The 26,711-nt window shown below is 39.2% G+C and overlaps 1 protein-coding gene across 3 annotated transcripts in view; it reads right to left on the reverse strand.

The window, feature by feature from the left end:
* Window positions 1-5,859: 5,859 nt before the first annotated feature.
* LOC106084944 (sodium- and chloride-dependent glycine transporter 1) overlaps window positions 5,860-26,711 on the reverse strand; it is a 36,871-nt gene continuing 16,019 nt past the window's right edge. For 2 of the 3 annotated variants that reach the window (XM_059365292.1, XM_059365291.1), the window contains exons 3-10: window positions 20,927-21,058; window positions 20,550-20,853; window positions 13,646-13,769; window positions 13,229-13,562; window positions 10,168-10,319; window positions 6,894-7,022; window positions 6,340-6,540; window positions 5,860-6,288 (exon numbers count right to left, since the gene is read on the reverse strand). In XM_059365292.1, coding sequence (XP_059221275.1) covers window positions 5,971-6,288; window positions 6,340-6,540; window positions 6,894-7,022; window positions 10,168-10,319; window positions 13,229-13,562; window positions 13,646-13,769; window positions 20,550-20,853; window positions 20,927-21,058 — 1,694 coding nt within the window. In that variant the 3' untranslated portion in view covers window positions 5,860-5,970. The remainder of the gene's footprint in view (window positions 6,289-6,339; window positions 6,541-6,893; window positions 7,023-10,167; window positions 10,320-13,228; window positions 13,563-13,645; window positions 13,770-20,549; window positions 20,854-20,926; window positions 21,059-26,711) is intronic. The other variant, XM_059365293.1, reaches the window with a different exon arrangement.

Consider the following 26,711-nt stretch of genomic DNA (forward strand, 5'->3'; position numbering starts at 1 on the left):
CTAAGCCAGTAATTGGATTGATGTACGCTCTAAATACTTAAAAATAACCTCGAAAAAGAAAATCTGTGCCAGATATTCCATACCACGCTCCTAAGCTGGTTCTTGTCTGGCATTGTTTCCCCACCTATCTTCCATAAGCGAGCTCGTAGTCCTATGTGTCCCGTTTTGATACTGAACGTTATACTGACCTCCTTCTAACTTCCTACCAGTAAAAGCCTCGTATTCTCACGATCCGGATCTCTCCAAAGTATTTTCGTTGTCCCATCGACTGTTTCGCTGTTCGACAGTTTTACATGAGTTCGTTGCCCACGCCATTTACTCGGACTGCGTCGACCAGAAAGGCTTCGAGTTAAGCAAGTTTTGTTTTTTATATACGGCAGTCCTCTCAACTTCCTGCCAAATCGCCTGCTCTTTTAATCCAACTTATTCCGCTATGGCCAAACACACAAACAATGGGGATCCTTCCATCCTCAGATAAGGCGTTAATCTCATTCTTTTACTCTAATACTGGTAGTGATCTTACCCTCCTGGTTGTTATTGTCCCAATGACCGGTTTACGTTTTAGATGTTCAGTGAACATATTTACGAACACTGTTCACACGCGACTTCCTCGCGTTAACTCCACACCCCCTCATGCATTCCGTGATCGCCCGAATCTCCGCCTGAAGGACCGTATTATAGCCATACAGTCGAAAACAGATCTCAGTCCCTCGGTTCTCAATATAGACTAACAGGCCCACTCTGTCCTCAAGTTTTGCACCATCTGTGTGGCATGAACTTCCAGATGTCAACAATGTGTAGACAATTCAAGATTGTACCTCGCACTGGACCTCAAGTGTTTTCTCAGGTATCCGATCGGAAATGTCTTTCATTCCTTCCAGGTTTCCTATCGTCGCGTAGATTATACCGCGATGGTATAACCTGCTCCAATCCTCTATATATTCTCCCATCGCCTTAATTCTCATATAGCCGAAGTGACTGCCTCACAATTAATCTGTATGCCTATGGGTCGGATATCTAGAATAGTCTCCAGTGCCCAAAAAGGCAAGACAACATGTTCTCTGAACCTGTTGTATGGTCCTTATGTTGCACTTCTTCTCCATAGCAGTCCACCAAACTACTGAGGCGTAACTAAGTATTGGTCTAATCACGCTCCTGTGGAGCCAGTGGACTATCCTCAGATTCACGCCCCATTTCGAGCTTACGGCTCGTCTACATAGTATCCAACATCTGTGAGCCTTCTCAGTACGCTCCTGAATGTGACACTTCCAATTCAGTTTCCTATCCAAGATCACACCTAAGTATATCTGACAAGGTCAAAGTTCACACCTAAGTAATCTGTATGTCAATGTGGGCGAAGTTCTCATCGCTTCGCCTTTGCCAAGATAACATGATCTCTGAACCTGTTGTATTATCCTAACATTTCACTTTTTCGCCATCGCAGTCCACCAAACTACTGAGGCGTAAGTATTAGTCTATCCACGAAGCCAGTAGTCCTACCTACTGAGGCAAAAGTACGTATAGGTCTATCCACGCTCCTGTAAAGCCAGTAGTCCTCGGATTCAGGCCTCATTTTAAGTTTACGCCCCATCTACGCTGCTGAATATGGCACTTTCAATTCAATTTCCTGTCTAAGATCACACCTAAATATTTGACATTCTCAGTTATCGAAATTGGCTCACCTTCGTCTTCCTCGTGAACTAGCAGATTTCGATCTTGGATTAACATTGAGACCCTTTTGGCCCTTCTGCATAGAATTACGGAAGCTTATTGGATTCGGTGGTGGCGGCGCTATTCCAAACCTAATGTAGCAATGGTCAGAGATTATCGTCGATTAGATTTTTCGAACATATCGTCACATCTAAAACCTCCTCCCTAATCCTATTAACAAAGGTAGCTATGCTACCAATATTAAGTGTTATTAGGTCGTTGGTATTCAAGAATTCTGCCGGGGCTTGGCCCCGCTTATTAATGTTGGAACTACCCCACGAAATGTGGTGAGAGTTCGCATAGCACCCTCATTTCCTTATATCCTGCCAGTTTTGCCTTTCCCACCAACCGTTGCAGCTCCTACGTGGGTGGCGATGTCGGAAAATCGAAAGGTAGATAAAGTGATGCCAGGTATACTCCACCGTCTCACTGTTTCATCAGACATACAGTGTGATAGAACCGAAAAAAACAAGAAAAAATAATTTAAAAAAAAATGGTTAGAGCTGAGATGTTATAGCGATCGTGTGCAAAATTTCAAGGACCTAGGGAGTTCGGGCTCCTTTTGATAAGCCCCCAAAGTGGGTCACCTCGGTATATCGAAAATTTTTGTGGTTGCCAAATCTTTAGTGGTCCGATTTCCTAATTCCCTAAAAAATGTGATTGAGGTCTTGTTTCGGGGACTTTTTCTGCAACTTTACCGTGACTGGAAAAGTAGCCGCACAGGTACATAATATTGATGTAGGTCATGGGGGATTGCAAATTGACCATATCAGTTCAGATTTAATTATAGCTCCCATATAAACCTATCTCCCGAGTTGACTTCTTCAGCCCCTGGAAGCCACAACTTTTGCCCGATTTAGATTAAATTTAGCATGCGGTGTTCTGTTATGATTTCCAACAGCTGTGCTCATAACGGTTCAAATCGGGCTGTAACCTGATATACCTCCCATATAAACCGATCTCCCGATTTGACTTCTTGAGCTCCTGGAAGCTGCAATTTTTGTCCGATTTGGATGAAAGTTTGCATGGAGTGTTTTGTTGAGACATCTAACATATGTGGCGGGTACGGTCCTGATACAGCTCCCATATAAACCGATCTCCCGATTTGACTTCTTGAGTCCTTACAAGCCATAATTTTTATCCGTTTTGCCTGAAATTTTGCATGCTGTGTTCTGTTTCGACTTTCAACAACCAAATATGGTTTCTAATACCAATCACCGTAGGATGGGGGTATACTAATCTAGTCATTCCGTTTGTAACACCTCGAAATATTAGTCTAAAACCCCATACAGTACATATATTCTTCATCTTCTCGACGTTCTGAGTCTATTTATTGTAGCCATGTCCGTCTGTCCGTCCGTCTGTCGAAATCACGATTGCGGTCGAACGTGTTGAGGTAGCCGCTTGAAATTTTGCACAGATTTTACTATTGATGTATTGTAGGTCGTTGGGGATTGCAAATGGTCCCGAAATGATTTTGGAGTTCCTGGAAGCCGCAATTTTCATCCGATTAGACTGAAACTTTGCATGTAGTGTTCTGTTGTTACTTCCAACAGCTATGACAAGTACCATCTGAATTGGTATATAACCTGATATAAATAGCTCCGATACAAACCGATCTCCCGATTTGAATTCTTGAGTCCTTACAAGCCGTAATTTTTGTCTGATTTGGCTGAAATTTTACTTGCGGTGTTCTGTTACGACTTTCAACAACTGTGGCAAGTACGGTTCAAATCAGTCTATAACCTGATATTGCTCCAATGTAAACCGTTCACTCGATCATCCTTGTTCGGTTCGTAGAAGCTTTAATATTTGCTGGTTTGACAGAAGATTGGTATGTAGAATCAAATTCTACTAAATTTATTTTGTGAACATTTTTAGCAGAACTCATGGTGCTTGGTTCCCAAGATTGGACCCGGCCGAACTTAGCACGCTTTTATTTGTTAAACTAGATGCTAAAAATTAAACGTTTAAAGACGCTCTTACTGGTAAGGCTATTTTTATACGCTACATCATAACTGTGGTACAAGGTATTATAACTTGTGCATTTGTTTGCAAAGCTAAGAAGGAAAAGAGAAAGACCCATTTATAAGTATACCGATCGGCTTAGAATCATATCCTGATTCGATTTAGCTATGTCCGTCTGTCTGTCCATGTATTCTTGTAATCAAGTTACAGGTCGCATTTGTTGTCCGACTGGTACAAAATTTTACACAAGTCACTTTGGTCAAAGGAACTCTATTGATTTTGAAAAAAACGGTTCAGATTTAGATATAGCTCCCATATATATCTTTCATCCGGTATGTCCTATTAAGGCGGTAGAAGCCACAATTTTGGTCCGACCTCAATAGAACTACCAAAATTTTGCAAGCGATTTTTCATTTTAAGTCTCAATACGTGTGATAAATTTCATTAAAATCGGTTCAGATTTAAATATAGCTCCCATATATATCTTCCATCCGATATGGTCTTTAAGGCTATAGAAACTAGAATTTTGGTCCGTTATTTACAAAATTTTGCACGAGATGTTTCATTTAACGCCCCAATAATTTGGTTAAACGCGTGTGCAAAATTTCATTGAAATCGGTTCAGATTTAGATATAGCTCCCATACATATCTTTCACCCGATATGGCCTTTGAATGCTATAGAAGCCACAATTTTGGTCCGATCTTTGCAAAATTTTGCGTGAGATGTTTTTTTTTTTTGACGTTACAATATGTGTGCAAAGTTTCATTAAAATCGGTTCAGATTTAGATATAGCTCCCATATATATCGTCCATCCGATATGGCTTTATAAGGCTATAGAAGCCACAATTTTGGTTTGATCTTTATAAAATTTTGAGTGAGGTGTTTTATTTACCTTTGCTAAATTTTATCGTCCGTCCTTCAAGGCTCTAGTTAAACCTACATCCGAAGGATGGGGTATATTCTTTAAACATTCTGTTTGCAACACATCGAAACATCCACTTCCAACCCTATAAAGTATATATATTCTTGATCAGCGTGAAAATCTAAGACGATCTAGCCATGCCCGTCCGTCTGTCTGTTGAAATCGAAATATTGAGCTGAAATTTTGCACAGATTCCTTTTTTGTCCATAAGCAGGTTAAGTTCGAAGATGGGCTATATCGGACTATATCTTGATACAGCCCCCATATAAACCGATCCGCCGATTTAGGGCCTTAGGCCCATAAAAACCACATTTATTATTCGATTTTGCTGAAATTTGGGACAGTTAGTTGTGTTAGGCCCTTCGACATATTTCATCAATTTGGCTCAGTTCAGTTCAGATTTGGATATAGCTGCCATATAGACCGATCTCGCGATTTAAGATCTTGGGTCCATAAAAGGCGCATTTATTGTCCGATTTTGCCAAAATTTGGGGCAGTGAGTTGTGTTTGAACCTTCGACATACTTCTCCAATTTCGCCCAGATCGGTCCAGATTTGGATATAGCTGCCAAGTAGACCGATCTCCCGATTTAAGGTTTTGGGCCCATTAAAGGCGCGTTTATTGTCCGATGTCACCGAAATTTGGGACAGTGAGTTGTGTAAGGCTCTTCGACATATTTCTGCAATTTGGCCCAAAACAGTTTAGATTTGGATATAGCTGCCATATAGTCCGATCTCTCGATTTAAGGTTTTGGGACGTAAGGTGGTTTACATAGATACCTGATCCAAAGTTCGGCCCGGCCGAACTTAACGCCTTCTCACTTGTTTTAAGATTCTTTATTTATCAGACGTGTTGTTTGAGATAACTATTTTTATTTGAGAAAACTATTTGAGACAATTATTTATTAAGCAAAATCGCAGACTTCTTAGTTACAGTAAAAGTTTACTTTTTAAATGGAAGTGTGGGCAATCCCCTACGCTCGCTGCCAACCCAAATTTTTTAATGTTTTGAACACAGTTTGCATCCAGGCATTTCTGAAGGACTTTCTGCATGTATTATGTCATACTCACCTTTGAGATACTGCAATCTTTTAAACCATATCAATTGTAAGTGTATAGATTCTCCCGCAATATTTTTGACGCAGACCTAACGCTGAGCTTTAACCTTTTAATCACGCTGAGCTTTAACGTTTTTAATCCCATTACATGCAAATGCAAATTGCAACAGTCATTCCAAGTGAAAATATTTTTTGTTGGTGTTAAAATACCCGAGGAACTCTTATTTCTTTATTTTGGCCCAAAACTATACATCTTTACTCTTACAAGTTAATCTCTTAAATTATACTAAAAACCAAACAACTGGCCGTAACTTATACCTTCTTTAGCATTTCGACTTTTTCGAAATTGCGCCCACTTAACTCATCCATCAGCTTACGGGCTGTCTTAAACTCAGCATAGGCCATACGATAATCATCTTGTGCAGGCAACCAAAATTTCGTTTTCAGCGAATCGGTGAAATTTTCCCTTAAAGTGCCCTTACGATGACAAACGGTCCATAGCATATACAATGGAATGCAAATAATGGATATGGCACAACTACACCAACCCAAAGCTACAGCCCAGTCTGGATAGACTTGATCATTATATCGTACCGGGCGATTAAAAACAATGCTAGTAAAGAAAATAAACTGGAAAGCACATTACAAATACTTGATTAGAGTGAAATTTGCATAACTTACCACCAGTATGAGGGGCGTAACGTATTTCCAACAATAGTGCCATATTCTTTCAGGTTTCTTGCCAAGCATAAAATATATATCATCAACAAAATTATCCACACCATAAATCCAGGCAACAATAAGCACTTCAATGATGCAAATCAAAATCACCGATACAGAGGCGGAGTACCAATCCAATAGTTGGACAATATACATGCCTCCCTGGAACATATTAAGGTATAATATGAAGAAAAATTCATAATCATTATAATATTATATTGAGTTGCCCAAAAAGTAATTGCAAATTTTTTAAAAGAAAGTAAATGCATTTTTAATAAGACTTAGAATGAACTTTAATCAAATATACTTTTTTTACACTTTTTTTCTAAAGCAAGCTAAAAGTAACAGCTGATAACTGACAGAAGAAAGAGTGCAATTACAGAGTCACAAGCTGTGAAAAAATTTGTCAACGCCGATTATATGAAAAATCCGCAATTACTTTTGTGGGCAACCCAATAATTATGGATGATCTTCAGTTTTTTTTTTTTTCTCTTCCTCAGCGGATACTAACTTACATTTGTGGCAAATATTATGGACACCAAAAACATGAAGAAGCATGAGATAAATGTCACAGCATATTTATAAGGTCTTACTTTCGGTATCTCATCAAGTACTGAGGAAACAATTGATTCGATTTGTACAAACTGTAATGAGATTATGAAAAGTGGAAAATTATAAGGAAAATATGAATAAATATGTATGCATATATTTTTGATCGTGCTATAGTTCTAAGACTATCTTTACATGTCCGTCCGTACGCCAAAACTGTCGGTTGTCCAACGAAACATTATTAACATAAAGATATTGATCTAAAACTTTTATACAATTTGTTTAACCAAATGCAGTATAAGTTCGAAGATGAGCTCTATTGCTGTGTTTCATTTTAGCACTGTATAATACAAATCACGATTAATCTTTCTTATTATCTGTAATTGCATGTTATCGATAACTTACCATTACAACTTTGCACTGATATTTTATCCAGAACAAATGACTTGCACTGCATAGGATTTAAATAAAATACAGCATATTAGACCTGTACCCAGTAAACCAAATTTCGGATGTCTAACATTACTGTACAAATTCTGTACGCTTCCGTCATGATCTTACAGAAATCGTTTCGAGTTCTGTTTGATTTTCTGAAGGATTTTTTTTTCCGACAGTTCTGAACGATTTCTGAACATCTTGTTGTAGTGTTTTTTTCTGAATTTTTCGTCCGACAGTTCGAAAGGAATTCTGAACGATTTCTGAACTCGTTGTCGAATGTTTTTATCATTTTTTTTTTTTTGCTTGCTGCACAGAAAAAAATAACTCTTAGAAAAAACCAACTACCAAATTTGTAAGTGACACTTTTAATATTCAACGAATTTTAGCATTGAAACGAAGACATTATTTGTTGAAGTACACAAGTATGTCTATACAAGAGACTTGACAGACAAAATTATCGAAATTTTGTTGACTTTCAACAAATTCATGAGTTGCAAACAAAGGTTCGAAACCCCCGGTCGGCCAAAAAAAAATTTTGTTTTTTTTTTCATTAAACTTATTTTAGAAAATTCGGCATAAAAAAATATGAATTTCGTATTTAGAAAAAAATTATAGAGGTTTTTACCTTTTCTTTTTAATTTAATTTATTGCGACACTTATTACTGTGCAGCAGTACTTAAGTCAATCAATCAATTTAGGTACTTAAATCAATAATTATTGATTTATTTCATCATAAGGAAGATGATGTGATATTGTTATTGTTGTTATATGTTGGCTTGGAAAGAGTGCCTTTCAACAACAAATTTGTGCTTTGGGTTGTTGAGATTCAAAATAAATTGTTGCAGAAAAATTAACAAATTTTGTAGTCGTTTTTTCGACCAAAGTTGTTGTTTTTCAAAATTATTTTTATCTGTGTGGTTTGCATATATTTGTTTGTTAGATGCCACCGTAGCAAAGAAGTAAGCATGCTCGCCTATGACGCTGAGTGCCTGGGTTCGAATACTGCCGAGAACATCAAAAAAAAATATTAAGTCGTAGTTATTCCATGCTGGTGAGATCTATGAGGTACTATGCCATGTAAAAACTTCTCCCGTTCGGAATAGGCTATAAAATGGAGATTCTTAAGGAAATGTTAAGGAGAAAATTTGCAATTTGAACCGTCGGAAACCGGACTCGAATACTCAAAAACATCCGAATTCTTAAGGAAATCTAATATACTGTCGGTCAGAAATCGACACAAGTCGGAAAACACATCCCTATTCATTAAGGCTCAATATCAGAATTCGGTAAGAAGTCTTAACGACAACTCTAAATTTCTTTCCGAATTTCCCATAATTTTGGATCAGAATTCGTTGTAAAGTGTCGGCAAAAACATTAGCTTTTCCTCCGACAATTCGTTCCGAAGTCGTGTCAACTACTCTATATAAAGGGTGATTTTGTAGCAATGACCTTTTTGCTAGCAATGATTTAAACAGTTCACGCACGTTTCGTGTTTTGTTTCTCTGTCAAACATCTTCAGTTGGTCTATAACTTTACCATGAATCGTCTTACAAACGAACAACGCTTGCAAATTATTGAATTTTATTATCAAAATACGTGCTCTGTTAAGAAAGTGCATCGCGGTCTTCTTCTTCTACAGGGTCAAATCACATTTTTGGCTCAATGGGTATGTAAATAAGTAGAATTGTCAATTTTGGAGTGAAGATCAGCCAGAAGCATTGTAAGAGCTACCAATGCATCCAGAAAAAGTCACAGTTTGGTGCTGTTTATGAGCTGGTGGCATCATTGGACCGTACTTCTTCAAAGATGATGCGAATCGTAACGTAACTCTGAGTGGTGAGCGTTACCGTGAAATGATATCCAACCTTTTTTTTGCCCAAAATAGCTTGACTTGCATGACATGTGGTTCCAACAAAACGATGCCACATGCCACACACGATGTGTGGACTTATAAAGGAGGCAATGGACTTATTAAGAGGCAAGTTCGTTGAACATTTTATTTCATGTTCGGGACCGGTCAATTGGCCGGCTAGATCGTGCGGCTTAACGCCATTCGATTTTTTTTTTCTGGGGCTATGATGAAGCTGATGTCTACACAGACAAGCCCGCTTCAATTGACGCATTGGAAAACAACATTGAATTATATATTCATGAGATACTGGCCGAAATGTTGGAAAAAGTATGCCAATATTGGACTAAGCAGATGGACCATTTGAGGCGCAGTCACGGTCAACATATGCATGAAATAATCTTCAAACATTAAATTATATCGACCGCACTATCGATTCAAATAAAGATTATATGCATTTTTCCGAATTGTATGCGTTTTTTTTTTAAAAACTTTCCTACAGTACTTATTTTTGGTTGATAATTCGAACTGACTTTCGATCCGAATTCGGATGAATTTGCCGAATTTTACAGACTTCTGTTCTGACCGCATTCTGAACGCTTGATTCACTGGGTATATTGTTGTAAATGTTCTTATCAATAAGTGCCGCACACCATTTGGCGAACGCTTTCAAATTTACTACAATATATAAAAACTAGCAATTAAAACTAGGGTTGCCCAAAAAGTAATTGCGGATTTTTTAAAAGAAAGTAAATGCATTTTTAATGGAACTTAGAATGAACTTTAATCAAATATACTTTTTTACACTTTTTTTCTAAAGCAAGCTAAAAGTAACAGCTGATAACTGACAGAAGAAAGAATGCAATTACAGAGTCACAAGCTGTGAAAAAATTTTCAACGCCGATTATATGAAAAATCCGCAATTACTTTTTGGGCAACCCAATATAACTCACCAGAGAATCCAATCCGAGAAAGAATAACATGCAAAAGAATAAACCAGCCCATATATGTGAGAATGGCAGCATAGCAATGGCTTGAGGATATGTTACAAATGCAAGTCCTGGACCTGAGGTGGCAACATCTGCCACTGGAATGCCGGTTTGGTCTGAAATTCAAACAATTTAAAACTTCATAAAAAATAACGAAAGGCAAAAGTCGGGCAGTGCCGTCAATAAAATAGCCTACAACTCTCTATAAGTGCAACTTGGGCTGTTTCTATAAATTGGCGATATATGGATATAATTTTGATCCGATGTTTATTCCTTACCAAACTTCAGGGAAATCCTTTCAAAAATGTAATAACTTCGTCTGTGTAAGTGAAAATCGAGTGATGCTTACTTACGAATGCTATATATATTGTATTGTAGTTCTCAATTTGGAGTTTTTTTTTTAACCATGGAATTTGACTCATCACTTTTCTATAAAGTTTTTTGTACATAACACTTAGGGAAATCATGACTTGCAAAATCTTTTCATTGTAAAAACATTTCCTTGGACTTATAAAGTGTATATATTCTTGATCGTCGTAAAAATCTAAAACGATCTAGCCATGTCCGTCCCTCTGTCTGTTGAAATCACGCAACAGTTTTTAAAAATTGAGATATTAAGATGAAACTTTGCACAGATTTTTTTTTTTCCTATGCAGGTTAAGTTCGAAGATAAGCTTTATCGGACTATATCTTGATTCAGCCCCATATAGACCCATCAGTTGATTTAAGCTCTTAGGCTCATAAAAGCCACATGTCTTATTCGATTTTACTGAAATTTGGACAGTGAATTGTGTTAGGCCACTCGACATATTTTTTAATTTTTCCCTTGTCGGTACATATTTGGATATAGCTGCCATATAGACCGATCTCTTGATTGAAAGTCTTGGGCCCATCAAACGATACCGCATAACCAATCAATGATGATGGTATAGAATGTTTATCTCCTAGTCGGAATGAGGTCCAAGTAGCAGTGACCCGACTAAAGAACAACAAGGCAGCAGGAGCCGACGGGTTACCCGCTGAACTATTTAAGACCGGAGGCGAAACGCTAATGCATCAGCTTATCTGCGCAATCTGGCTAGGAAAACGCATACCCGATGATTGGAACCTCAGCATACTATGTCCTGTACACAAGAAAGGAGACAAGACGGAATATGCCAACTACTGAGGAATAAGTCTCCTCCCCATCGCATATTTAATACTCTCGAGCGTACTGTGTGAAAGATTAAAACCTAAAGTCAATGAGATAATTGGGCCCTATCAATGCGGCTTTAGACCTGGTAAATCCACCTTGGACCAGATATTCACTCTGCGCCAAATCCTAGAAAAGACTCGAGAAGGATAAATCAACACCTTCCATCTATTTGTTGACTACAAAGCTGCTTTTGATACCCCTATAGGTTCAAAGGTATTTCAAGCCATATCTGAGTTTGGTATCCCTGCAAAATTAATAAGACTCTGCAGGATGACACTTGCTGATACGCGTTCGTCTGTAAGAGTAGGAAAGAATCTCTACGAACAATTCAATACCAAACGAGGTTTCAGACAAGGTTACAGCCTATCGTGTGATCTCTTTAATATACTGCTGGAGAAGATTATACGAGATGCAGATGTGAATAGATATGGCACTCTAATCACAAGAGAACACATGCTACTCGCTTATGCCTACCACATCGGTATCATAGGTCGGCCACCGGAAGTAATAACTGCAGCCTTTGAAAGAATCAAAAGAGAGTCAATGAAAATGGGTCTGGCTGTAAATGGAGTTCAGACGAAATGGATGATTTCAAATCCCAAAACGCCTTGTACAACCGAACAGATAAAGAAAATGGAGAAAGTTAGGAACCACAACTTTAAGACAGTCAGTAACTTAATTTACATCGGCACCTCCATAACCGAAACGAATGACACCAGTTTTGAGATAAAGCGAAAAATAATAACACTGGTAAATAGATGCTACTTTGGACTATGTAAGCAGTTTAGAAACAAGGCCACCTCTCGACAGACGAAGATTACACTATACAAGACACTGATACTACCCGTGTTGTTATATGGTTCTGAAGCATGGGTACTTTTGAAAGCATATGAGGCTGTGATTGGAGTATTTGAGAGAAAGATTCTTCATAATATATATGGACCAGTCTGCGTTAATGGAGAATATAGGCGACTTATAAACCACGAGCTGTATGAGTTGTATGACGACGATAGCATAGTTACACGCATCAAAATACAACGGCTGCGTTTGCTAGGTCATATTGTCAGAATGGATGAAGCTCCGGCAAAGAAGTCAAGCAGGGTGGTATACGCAAACCTGGAAGATCAAATCCCGGTGGAAAAATCAAATGGTTGGAGACACCTCGAAACTTGGTGTCAGAGATTTTAGAATGAGCGTAGAAGATCGAGGCGCTTGGAACGCTATTCAACGTTCGGCTAGTGGACAAATATTCTGTCATAGCCAATTAAAGTAAGTAAAGTATATAACCCCCGAATGAGCTTGACTTCTTGAACCTCAGATCTCAGTCCCCTGGCTTTAATGAAGGACAGGCTCACTCTGGTCTATAGAACTAAACTGAACTATCAGATTTATACCTAATTTTTACGTTTATGAGCCGTTTATCTAGGGTGGCCGCCATCAACTCCCTGAACTTAGTATTTCGACAAGGTTCTTTTATGCTGTGGATTTTTCAACGAATAGCCGAAATAGTTACGAATCGCTGAATAAGAACTTTCCAATCCAAAGAGGAACCTTGATAATCCTACCCGTCACAGTGAATTTTGGAAAAATCGCTGGTATCTGCAGAAGGATTGGAATCTGCAGAACTACAAACATAGATATAGCCCTCAAAACGATTCCTTACTATGTACTTGAAATGTATGAGACCTTTTTTGAACTTTACAGATAATCTCTACATCTCTATAATGTCTGAGATAATTTACCATGTCCTACTCGTACTATTGTACAAACACAAGGTATGTTAAAAACTTAAAACATTGCAACTATTTACATAATTTTTTTTTTACTTACGTGATAAAAATCCCAATACAGAAAATACCACAAATCCAGCGAAAATGCTCGTCGAACAATTGATTATTGGTACTAAAATGGAATCACTTTTGGCATTATTGCGAAAATTATTAAAACTTGCCATGTTGACAATGCCTCCCCAGCCAGGACCAAGGGAGAAAAAAATTTGTATAGCAGCATCGGCCCACACTTTGAGATCTGCTAAACGTGACCACTCTGGTTTAATATAAAACAGTATACCCTTCATAGCACCGGGTAAAGTAACACCCCGTATGAATAAAATGAACAGAATAACAAATGGAAATGTTGCAGTAAAGTATACAACCTTGCCAACCTGAAACATGAATAAAAAGTTAAAGTTTATACAACCACGAAAAAGGTTTATGAGGTTTAAAGCGTTTTATGGCAGAAAGTTACCGTCTTAATACCCTTAATAATGGAAATATAGACCAATATCCAAGATAAAACAAGAGCTGCAAACAATGACCACTGTACGGTACCGATTTCATGTATTCCGCCAGATATTTTAAGGATTTCTAAACTTAAAAAATAAGAAAACAAAAGGAAAATGTTATTTGAAAGTTTGGTATTTATACCGCAAACCACATATTATACCTCAACCTGTACGTTTGTCAAAATTTTGTGTTTCTTTATATCATGAAAATATACCAATCGATATAACCTTTCAGTCTGTCTTGCTACAGTCAGGTTCAATTCAAGGAAATGGCTTATATGGCATCAAAAATCAAAAGGATCTCTCTGTTCAGTATTCGCTACAGATGTTGGAGAAGGTAAAATAATGTACCATTCTATATTTCATCGAAATCGGATGAAAAATTAACTTTTGGTGAAGTCAAAAAGCCAATATGCAATGTAGTCCATATGATTTCGCCATTTGATCTTAGTAGAAATCAGAAGGACTTAGAAGAACTATTTTTTCCGTTTCGTTACCACGCCACTCACACTCGACCCTGCCGACCGAGGGGATGCGTACACCCCATAGTCCGAACTATGAAGGATTAGGGTAGTACTGGCTACAGAAATTTCACAGCCAGTTAAACACTATAGTTAGATCAACCTACACATTCTGTCTAAATCAGCATTCTGTCGAACAACAATGAAAGAACAATGAAATATACAGTTTTGATAGCCCAAAAAATTTCTCAAAAGGCCAAAGTGACCAATTATATAAGACCTGTCCGGACTACTGTGGACCTTAAAATTATGCACACGATCTCGATAACACCTCAGCTCAAATTTCAACCACTTCAAATTTCAAAAAGTTATTTCTATACGTTCTCAAATGGTATATTTTTAACGGTTTTTTTCGATTCTATCCCACTGTGCGGTGGTTAAAAGTTAGCGTAACCGGCGAGAACATCAGAAACCTTTCATCACATCTAATGATGCAAATAAATACAGTTATACTGACAATACTTCCGGAATGAGTATGGCCAAATTGCTCTCAATGATATTTAGTGATAGTCTCTATCTCTCCTCTATGGGTGAGATGGGTGATATACAAATCCTCTTCGTCCAAGAGGTGGAAAATTACAGCCACTTAACGGCGAACTTGAAAAGGGTTCGATGAGGAGAGTCGGCACAAAACCACTTAGTGGAGTCTTGTGACAGTTTCTTCGTGCGGTGAGGCACACATGCAGTAACTTCCGTAGATGAGTGTTTCATCAAAATGGCTGGCAAACATCTTACGATGATTGTTAATCTTATGCAGACTAAAACAAGTAAAAGCGTGCTAAGTTCGGCCGGGCCGAATCTTATATACCCTCCACCATGGATCGCATTTGTCGAGTTCTTTTCCCGGCATCTCTTCTTAGGCAAAAAAGGATATAAGAAAAGATTTGCTCTGCTACTAGAGTGATATCAAGAAATGGTCCGGTTTGGACCACAATTAAATTATATGTTGGAGACCTGTGTAAAATGTTAGCCATTTCGAATACGAATTGCGCCCCTTGGGGGCTCAAGAAGTAAAATAGAGAGATCGATTTATATGGGAGCTGTATCGGGCTATAGACTGATTCAGACCATAATAAACACGTATGTTGATGGTCATGAGAGAATCAGTCGTACAAACATTCAGGCAAATCCGATAATAATTGCGACCTCTAGAGGCTCAAGATGTCAAGATCCCAGATCCCGGTTTATATGGCAGCTATATCAGGTTATGAACCGATTAGAACCACACTTGGCACAGTTGTTGGATATCATATACTTCGTACAAAATTTCATTCAAATCGGATGTATATTGCGCCCTCTAGTGGTTCAAGAAGTCAAGATTCAAGATCGGTTTATATGGCAGCTATATCAGGTTATGAACCGAATTGAACCTTATATGACACAGTTGTTGAAAGTAGGAATAAAATACGTCATGCAAAATTCCAGCCAAATCGGATAGAAATTGCGCACTCTAGAGGCTCAAGAAGTCAAGTCCCCAGATATGTTTATATGACAGCTATATCAGGTTATGAACCGATTTGAACCATAATTGGCACAGTTGTTGGATATCATAACAAAATACGTCATGCAAAATTTCAGACGAATATTTCGAGTAGTTCCAAACAGAATGACGAAATAAGTATACCCCCCATCCTATGGTGGAGAGTATAAAAAGGCAAAACTTTACTCGAAGGCGCAAGAATGGTGTTATACCGATTTTTGGCGGGGTGAACTTTCCTTAGAAGTGAAAAATCTTGATGTCATTATGGACTTCAGTAGAGACGCTAGACCGTGGCGCAGAGGTTGGCTTGTCTAATGCAGGATGGTCTTTCCTTACAGGCAAAAAATCTTGATTTTATTATGGTCTAGCATCTCAATGGAGTCAACCGTAGCGTAGAGGTAAGCATGTGTGCCTATGACGCTGAAAGCCTGGCTTCGAGTCCTGGCGAGAATATCAGAAAAAATTTTCAAAAATAGTTATCCTCTTATAATACCGGCGACTTTTGTTAAAACTTCTGCCCAAAGAGGTGATGCACTGCGGAACGCCATTCGGATTCGGCTGTAAAAAGGAGGTCTCTTCTCATTGAACCTAAACTTGAAACCCACAGCACTCATTGATATGTGAGAAGTTTGCCCCTGTTCTCAATGCAATTTTCGTGGGCAAACTTTGAAATCTGCATTTGCGTCTCAACTAAAGCTACTACTGAACTTGAGCCAACCAAGTACCATTCATGAAATATACGCCGCTATTGAGCATCTGCTTTTAATACATGGGTCAAGGGTCGGGTGGCAGGACACGTATAAAAGTCTTCAGGTTAGAACTTTAGATAAAGTTCTTAATATAACACACACCTGCGACTATTGAGATGTTGCAGCCTAAAGGCTCCAATGTTGATACAGGGCCAAATTATTGCTCTGTGGAGCCGTTCTTCAAATGTATGGTATTGTTAGGGAACTTCTTGCATTGATTGGTTGAGATCATAAAGTATTGGTATCTCATGCGACAGGAGGCCAATGAACGATCTAAGCGGTTAGTCTAGCGTTATCAGCGCTCTTAGAGTGACAAGGTATACATATGGTAGTGGCAGATTGTTTAAAAAAACTACGGGCTATAGTTAGCAGTATCAAACTGTTCTGGACACCAAGGTACTGAGAAAGCTGACAAATCTACAGGGAAAAAACCAGTGATATATGCCACATAAGCTCATAAATTCCCATATATCCACATGTATAAGATTTTCAACAAGCTGGATGATATCTACAGGGAAATTGAGTGCAGAACATGGTAGGATTGATCGGACTGCTCTGGATCTATGGCTCATTGTGGCTCCTTAATCTTCCAAACGCTTACTAAATTAAAGCTTCTAGGAACCGAACAAGGATGATCGAGAGACCCGTTTACATTGGAGCTATATCAGGTTATCGACTCGTTGAATTGTACTTGGCATAATGATTGGAAGTCATAAAAGAACACCAAGTGCAAAATTTCAGTCAAATCGGACAAAAATTGAGGCTTGTAAGGGATCAAGAAGTCAAATCGGGAGATCGATTTATATGGGAGCTATATCAGGTTATATGGGAGCTATATCAGGTTATAAACAGAACACCGCACACAAAATTTCAGCCGAATCATATGGCAGCTACATCAGGTTATATACCGATTTGGATCATTGGTTGGAAGTTGTAGCGGAACACTATATGTCAGCCAAATCGGACCAAAATTGCTACTTGTAATGGCTCATGAAATCAAATCGAGAGATGGGAGCTATATTGGGTTATGGACCGATTCAGACCGTACTTGGCACAGTTGATGGAAGTAAAAACAGAACACCGCACGCAAAGTTTCAGCCAAATCGGATGAAGATTGCGGTTTGTAAGGACTCAAGAAGTCAAATCCGGAGATCGGATCATATGGAAGCTACATCTGGTTATAGACCGATTTGGACCGTATCAGAAACAGTTATTGGAAGTTGTAGCAGAACACTACATGCAAAATTTCAGTCAAATCGGTCAAAATTTAAGGCTTGTAAGGGATCAAGAAGTCAAATCGGGAGATCGGTTTATATGGGAGCTATTTCAGGTTATAGACCGATTTGGATCGTACTTGTCACAATTGTTGAAAGTAAAAACAGAACACCGCACACAAAATTTCAGCCGAATCATATGGCAGCTACATCAGGTTATATACCGATTTGGATCATTGGTTGGAAGTTGTAGCGGAACACTATATGTCAGCCAAATCGGACCAAAATTGCTACTTGTAATGGCTCATGAAATCAAGTCGGGAGATGGGTTTATATGGGAGCTATATTGGGTTATGGACCGATTCGGACCGTACTTGGCACAGTTGATGGAAGTAAAAACAGAACACCGCACGCAAAGTTTCAGCCAAATCGGATGAAGATTGAGGTTTGTAAGGACTCAAGAAGTCAAATCGGTAGATAGGTTCATATGGAAACTACATCAGGTTATAGACTGATGTGGACCGTACCAGAAACAATTGTTGGAAGTCGTAGCAGAACACTACATGCAAACTTTCAGCCTAATCGGACAAAAATTGTGGAGATCGGATTATATGGGAGCTATATCAGGTTGCAGACCGATTTGGACCGTACATAGCACAGTTGTTTGGAGTCATAACGGTACACAACATGCAAAATTTCAGCAAATCGGACAAACATTACGGCACCCTGGGGCTCAAGAAGTCAAATCGGGAGATCGATTTATATGGGAGCTGTATCTAAATCTGAACCGATATGGCCCATTTGCAATCCCCAACGACCTTTATCAATACTAAATAACTGTTCAAAGTTTCAAGCGGCTAACTCTACGCGTTAGACCGCTATCGTGATTTCGACAGACGACAGAACGTCGAGACTATCAAGAATATATAGACTTTATGTGGTCTTAGCCGAATATTTCGTGGTGTTACAAACGGAATGATTAGATAAGTATGCACCCATCCTATGATGGTGGGTATAAAAAAAAAACCTAATCACCCGTCTTTTATACCCTCCGCCATAGAATGGGAGACACTAATTTCGACATTCCGTTTGTAAAACATTGAAATATTGATCTGAGACCCAACAAAGTATGTGTATTCATGATCGTTTTGACATTCTGAGTCGATTTAGTAAAGTCCATCCGTCTATCTGTCTGACGAAAACACGCTAACTTTCGAAGGAATAATGCAAGGCAGTTGAAATTTTGCGCAAATACTTCCTGCTAGTGTAGGTCAGTCGGGAGTGTAAATGAGCAATATCGGTCCATTTGTTGATATAGCTGTCATATAAACCGATCTCGGATCTTGACTTCTTGAGCATAAAGAGGACTCAATTCTTATCCGATTTGTCTGAATTTTTGCGTGAGGTGTTTTGTTATAATTTCCAACAACTGTGTTTAGCATGGTCCAAGTTGGTTAAGAACCTGACATAGCAGCCATTTAAACCAATCCTCCGATTTGATACTTGAGCTACTAGAGACCGCAATTCTTATCCGATTTGACTGAAATTTGATATATATTGTTTTCATATAATTTCCAACAGCTGCGCCGAGAATGGTCTTAATCAGCCTATAACCTGATATAGCTGCCATATAGACCGATCTCCCGATTAGACTTCATATCGGGAGGGCGCAATTAATATCCAATTTGGCTGAAATTTTGCACATGTTGTTTTGGTATGACTTTCAGCAGATGTGCCTAGTATGGTTTAAATCGGTCCATAACCTGATATAGCTGCCATTTAAACCGATCTCCGAATTTGACGTTTTGAGTCTCTAGAGGGCGCAATTATAACTCAGTTTGCATGAAATTTTGGAGGAGATAATTTTTTATTGCTTACAATAGCCATATCGGCCAATAACTTGATATGACTCATATATATTTCAAAGAGTCATTCAAAGAACTTGACAAATGCAATTCATGGTGAAGGGTATATAAGATTCGTCCTGGCCGAACTTAGAATGCTTTTATTTGATATTTACTGCATTTATATAAAGGGTGATTTTTTTGAGGTTAGGATTTTCATGCAATAGTATTTGACAGATCACGTGGGATTTCAGACATGGTGTCAAAGAGAAAGATGCTCAGTATGCTTTGACATTTCATCATGAATAGACTTACTAACGAGCAACGCTTGCAAATCATTGAATTTTATTACCAAAATCAGTGTTCGGTTCGAAATGTGTTCAAATTTTGACAAATTTTGTTCAGCGATGAGGCTCATTTCTGGTTGAATGGCTACGTAAATAAGCAAAATTGCCGCATTTGGAGTGAAGAGCAACCAGAAGCCGTTCAAGAACTGCCCATGCATCCCGAAAAATGCACTGTTTGGTGTGGTTTGTACGCTGGTGGAATCATTGGACCGTATTTTTTCAAAGATGCTGTTGGACGCAACGTTACGGTGAATGAACACATTTCGAACCGAACACTGATTTTGGTAATAAAATTCAATGATTTGCAAGCGTTGCTCGTTAGTAAGTCTATTCATGATGAAATGTCAAAGCATACTGAGCATCTTTCTCTTTGACACCATGTCTGAAATCCCACGTGATCTGTCAAATACTAATGCATGAAAATCCTAACCTCAAAAAAATCACCCTTTACATACACCAACCTCTCATCCGCACCGTAACAGGTTGCATGTGACGATTTCTGCAAGAGCTGTGAGGATGTCGGAGAAAAGGAATCGTAAGAGCATCAGATGCATGTGTGACTCGCATTGACAAGCAAGCAAAAAAAGTTCCAAGTTTGATTCTTATTTCTTCGAAGACGCACATTGCATTTCGAATAATTTGATCTAGCCCCCTGAGGTTTGGGGCATTGATTTCTATTTGACTTGTTTTAAGTATTCAAACGCAAACTTACTGAAAAAACTCATCTGCTGGCGTTCTAAATTCACCTCTTGTTGTAAAATTATGTTTGGCCATCTGCAAATAAAATCTCAAATCATTACAAATGCATTTCTCATAAGACAGATAATTATTAGAATTATGCTTTAAACTCACATCCGTAACTTCAATACAATGATTTGTATTCCATTCATTCTCACAAGACTCCCATGGCAATTTAGCAGAAAAGATATGTCTCAAAAACATTAAAGGATACGCTATGATGATTGAATAATATATGGTGCAGATTAAATTCACTATCAGAATGGCATATCCAGCACCTGTTTTATGAGAAAAAAATAAATAAAATAAGAAATTTTAAAAAGTCAACATTTATTAACGAATCTACAGTACCTTTGAACAACGGCGACAGACGAAAAATTCCCATGAAGCCTAGACTGGAAAATTGTCCCATTACAATCTCCATGAAGAATAACGGAATACCACAGAGAAATAACATTAAAAGGTATGGAATTAGAAAAGCACCTGAAATGGGAAATACAAAAATAAGTTAATATACTAAGTTGAGTTCAGTCGTAATGGTTGAGCGGAGAGGACATGTTTTCATTTCGCTCCTCGAAGAAAAATATCCGTATCTTGAAATAGGTACTTATTATGAAAAATTTTAAAGCCTTTCAGGAGTAGGTCTCAAAACGAATCCAAAGACATAACAGCTGCGGTGGTGGCATCAGACCATAACTTGTTGTCCGTCCCTCCTTTCAGGAGTAGACTCAAAATGGACTCCAAAGACATAACAGCTGCGGTGGTGGCAACAGACCATAACTTGTTGTCCGCCCCTCCTATAGGAGTGGGTGCCTTAGCACCAGTAGTCGAGAGTAAAGCTTCAATCGCACAACCAGTCGTCAGACTAACTAATGAGGAAGAGACGAATAAGCCAAAGGAATTCTCAGTTCCTTCCCATCCTTTAAGTAAAGGTGGTGTTTCCGATTCAGATTCAGTCAGCGACAATATCAATATCGAGAAATGAGGACGGAAAGATGACGGCTAAAGTGAGCGGGGACTTTGTTAAGCTCACAAGAAAACCTAGAAGGCAATCTGGCGCACGACGATGGAGACAGAGGGGTATGCATCGGCAGTGCAATCGGGTAGAAGAGCAGGATTCTGGAAGGAATAGAACTGACATTCCAGGCACTTTTAATGAAGCTGGAAAGAGCTCAGATCTTCCGAAGAGCATAAGAATACTAAAATGATGAAAAAGAAAAAGAGCTCCCTGCTTTCAAGAACACTGGGAAAACTAAGCCAGTCATCGTGCAATGGAGAATCCAGATAGTGTCCTGCGGAGGGAGGCAAATTCGGAACAGGAACGAAGGAAGCGCGCACGGCCCATGGAGGACTGTGACTCCACAGCCATCACGGAAGTGGAAGATGGTCGCTGAGCCGCCCCCATACACCAAAGTAGCAAGTAAGCACAACACAGATGAGCTGACTTATGCAGTCATCAATACCGGCAGTGCATCCGATAGGATTCCAACAAATCTACGGTCCCAAGTCGAGGATCTGGCTAACGAGCTGATTTTCGAACATGTGTGGAACTCTGAAGAGGGTCCACCCATACAATTGATGAACTACTAATATGGAGGCCACATCTTTAAGTTTCGATTTACGTCAGCAGAATGTATTGATACCGTCAAAAAACTCGTCAGAAGTATCCACACTCCCTGGGAGGGCGCAAAGCTTGACCTGATGAGAAAGAAGGATATCCCCCAGCTCACAAAGGCAACGGTCTTCATCAAGGGATGGGACAGTAAATTTGCGACTTAACGCATGTCGGAACCGCCCTCTAGCGCCAGAGTAGCAAGTAAGCACAGCAGAGATGAGCTGACTTATGTAGTCATCAATACCGGCAGTGCATCTGGTAGGATTCCAACAGATCATCGGTCCCAAGTCGAGGATCTGGCTAACGAGCTGATTTTCGAATATGTGTGGAACTCTGAAGAGGGTCCACCCATACAAATAAGGAGCTAGTATACACACTCCCTGGTAGGGCTCAAAGCTCGACCTGGTGAGAAAAATGGACATCAACCAGCTTACAAAGGTAACGGTCTTCATCAAGGGATGGGGCAGTAAATTTGCGACGGTAAACATTTTGGGTTTCTTGTGCAAAAAAAAACCAAAGTTTGGTCGCGGAGAACTGGGAGGGAACGAAGGAAGCGCTCACGGCCCCTGAGTCTTCAAGGAAGACTATGACCTCCAACAGCACGACACAGCCATCACGAAAGGGGAAGATGGTCGCTGAGGAGCCGCCCTCTAGAGCCAGAGTATCAAGTAAGCACAGCAAAGATGAGCTGACTTTTGGAGTCGTCAATATCGGCAGTGCATCCGAAAGGATTCCACCAGATCATCGGTCCCATGTGGAGGTTGAGGTTAATGAGCAGATTTTCTAACATGTGTGGAACTCTGAAAAGGGTCTACATCTTTTCGCTGCGATTTGCGTCAGCAGAATGTTTTGAACCGTCAAAAAGCTAGTCATAAGTATCCACACTCCCTGGGAGGGCGCAAAGGTTGACCTGGTCAGAAAGAAGCACATCCCCCAGCTCACAAAGTCAACGGTCTTCATCAAGGATGGGGCAGTTAATTTGCGACGCAATGCATGTCGGAATGCATGTTGGCAAGTAAAATCAAGGTTTGATGGGACCAGCTCATACCATCGCGGTATAATCGAGGCGACGATAGGAAACCTGGAAGGAAGGGAGGAGGTTTCCGATCATATACCTGAGACGACACTTGAGGTCGAGTGCGAGGCACTGCTGCCAGCGGCACAGTCTTGGACTAACAAAACCCTAGTACTGCCGTCTGTAATATAATGTTATACGGATGAATCAAAGCTTGTGGACGGAATGAGCCTGGGAGTTTACATTTAGAACCCAGGGACTGAGACTTCCTGACCATAAAACGAACCTGCAGGCGGAGACCCGGGAGATCACGGAATACGTGAGGACATCGAGTGTGAGCATATTTACGGCCAGTAAAATGGCCAAAAGGGCAATAACAACCAGGACGGTAAGGTCACGAACAATCTTGCAGTGCAAGAAGGAGATTAAAGCCTTCTCTGAGGATGGAACTATCCACATCTTTTGGGTGTCGGTCCATAACGGAGTAATGGTGAATGAAAAGGCAGACAATTTGGCAGTGAAGGCCAGAGAACTGCCGTCGATAAACTTGATTAATCTCAAGCCTTTCGGGTCGACGCAGTCCGATTTAAGGGCGTGGGCGCCAAACGCCATGTAACATTGTGAAAAAGCGAAACAGTCGGTAGGACGGCGAAAATTCTATATGGTGATCAGGATCGTGAGATGACAAGGCTATTACTGAAAGGAAGTAAGAAGGAGGTCAGTATAGCTTTTGGTGTCATAACGGGACGCATAGTGGGACGAGCTCACTTATGCAAAATCGGTGCGGCAAGTGATAACATGTGTAGGGCATGTGGGGAAGAAGATGAGTCGTTGGAGCATTTCCTATGTCATTGCCCGGCTTTCGCGGCTTATAGACACCGGTGGGGACACAATAACAGACATAAGCCAACTTAGAGGAGTCGTATGAAAGCATCTTCCTCGAAAGGGGTATTTTGGCGATTTATGTAAAAAAGTTAAGGCAGAAATTACTTTTGGCATATTAAGGACCCTTTTATCTGCAAAATTAAAAAAGAATTATAAAGACATATTTATTACTAGTTTTTTCGATGTTCTCCCACTGTGCGAAGGGACCCACGGAGACACTGGAATCCTGATCGATGGCTTATCATTACATCGTTGAGGATCTTAAGACTATTTAAGTCACAAGGACCCGGTGGAATATTTCCCGGGTTACAACATAAGGAGGCCGACTATCTAGCGCCACTTTTTTATAGCGTGTCTAGGACTTCCATATACTCCGAAAGCATGGCATAACAGAAGGCCGGACCCAAGTCCGGCAAGACAAGTTATGCGACATCAAAGGTCTTACTTAGAACAGTGGAACGTATTGTGGATACCATGATAAAGAGTAGGATATACAACGAACTTTTAAAATGCAATCAGCATGCTTAAATCCATGGTGTAGGGTATATAAAATTCGGCCCTACCGAACTTAGTACGCTTTCATTTGTTTTTATACCCTACACCACTACTGTGTTACAGGGTATTATAACTTAGTACATTTGTTTGTAACACCCAGAATAGAGATAAATCCATTGAAAAGTATAATAATCGACTCAGAATCAATTTATAATTCGATTTAGCTATGTCTGTCTGTCTGCCTGTCTGTCCGTCGGTCCATAATATTAATTTGTGTACAAAGTACAGGTCGCTGTTTTCATCCGATCGTTTTAAAATTTGATAAAGACATGTTTTTCGGCCTAGAGACGAAGCCTATTGAAATTGGAAAAAGTCGGTTCAGATTTGGATATAGCTCCCATATATATGATCGTCCGATTTGCAGTAATACTGAAATAAAATGGCAATTTGTTAACCGATTCTCTCGAAATTTAGCAGGAAGGATATTGTTATGGATCCCGACATTACAAGTGAATTTCAAGAAATCGATTCAGATTTGGATATAGCTCCCATTGCAGTTAAAAATGCAATAAAATGGCTATTTGTTAACCGATTCTCTTGAAATTTGTAAGGAAGGATTTTTTTCTTGACTCTCGACATTACTGGCAAATTTCATGAAAATCGGTTCAGATTTATATATAGCTCTCATATATATATATATCGCCCGATTTTCACTCCTAGAGCTACTGCAAGCGCATTTATTGACCAATCTTCCCAAAATTTTTTACAACGTTTTCCTCGACGACTTCCACAATGTCTATAAAGTTTGCTCGTAATCGGTTCAGATTTAGATATAGCTCCATATATATGTTCGTTTAATTTGCAGTAATATTGCAATCAAATGGTCTTTTCTTAATCAATTCTCGCGAAATATGGCAGGAATGATTTTCTCTTGACTCTCGATATTATAGATGGATTTCATAGAAATCGGTTCAGATTTAGATAAAGCTGTCATATATGTATATCGCCCGATTTTCACTTCTAGAGCCACTGCAAGAGCATTTTTTGACCAATCTTGCCAAAATTGTGCACAACGCTTTTCGCGACGAGTACCATATTATCAAATTTTGGGTAATTTGCAATAATGTTGTCATTTGTGAACCGCAGTTATTACAGTTTGAACATATTTGCTCGAAATGTGATACGGATTGTTTAATAACCCATTTGAAAACATCCAGTGGGGTCCATCAAAATTGGTTCAGTATTAGACATAGCTCCCACTTTTTACCTATAGGGTAGGTGTAGGATATTATAAAGTCGGCACCGCCCGACTTTTGCCTTTTCTTACTGGTTTATTAATCTCCTTATCCAATAATCGCCGGATCAATAAAGGTTAAAACGTGCACTGAATCCAAATTGAATTAAAAAACCAGTAAGGTTTTTTAATACAATTATAAATGAGAGTATATGAGCGCTATATCTAAATATGAACCAACTATTAAACGGATCATTTGAAAATTTTTGTTACTACGGCCATATAAGTGCAAATCTGGCGATAAATATGTATGGGAGCTACATCCAAATCTGAACCGATTTTGATGAAATCTCGCATATATGTTAAGATCCGTAACAAAACAATCCGTGCCAAATTGTGCGCAGATCGGGCGAAAATTGTAGCTACTACGGCGTTTTATGTGCAAATAGGGCGATACATATATATGGGAGCTATATCTTAATCTTGACCGATTTTTATCAAACTCAATAGTGTTCGTCCTTGAGCCAAAAAAGTGATATGTGGAAAATTTCGTGATGATTGGACAACAAATACGGCCTGCACTTTGATCAACAGAATGCATAGACTCACAGACGAGCATGGCTAAATCGAATCAGAAAGTGATTCTGAGTAGATTGGTATACTTATCAGTGGATCTAGCTCTTCTCCTTCTTAGCGTTGCAAACAAATGCACAAATCTATAATACCCTGTACCACAGTGGTAGTGTAAGGTATAACCATAAAGTGAAGCTAAATTTGGACAACGCATGCTATATACAATGCTACACTTCCCTCTTTGAATACTACTAAAATTTTGTATTTAAATCCGAATAGATATTCCCCAAACTCATCATTATCATTAGTGCGATCAGTA

This window comes from Stomoxys calcitrans, chromosome 3, assembly GCF_963082655.1.
Source record: "Stomoxys calcitrans chromosome 3, idStoCalc2.1, whole genome shotgun sequence".
Classification (NCBI taxonomy): Eukaryota; Metazoa; Arthropoda; class Insecta; order Diptera; family Muscidae; genus Stomoxys; species Stomoxys calcitrans.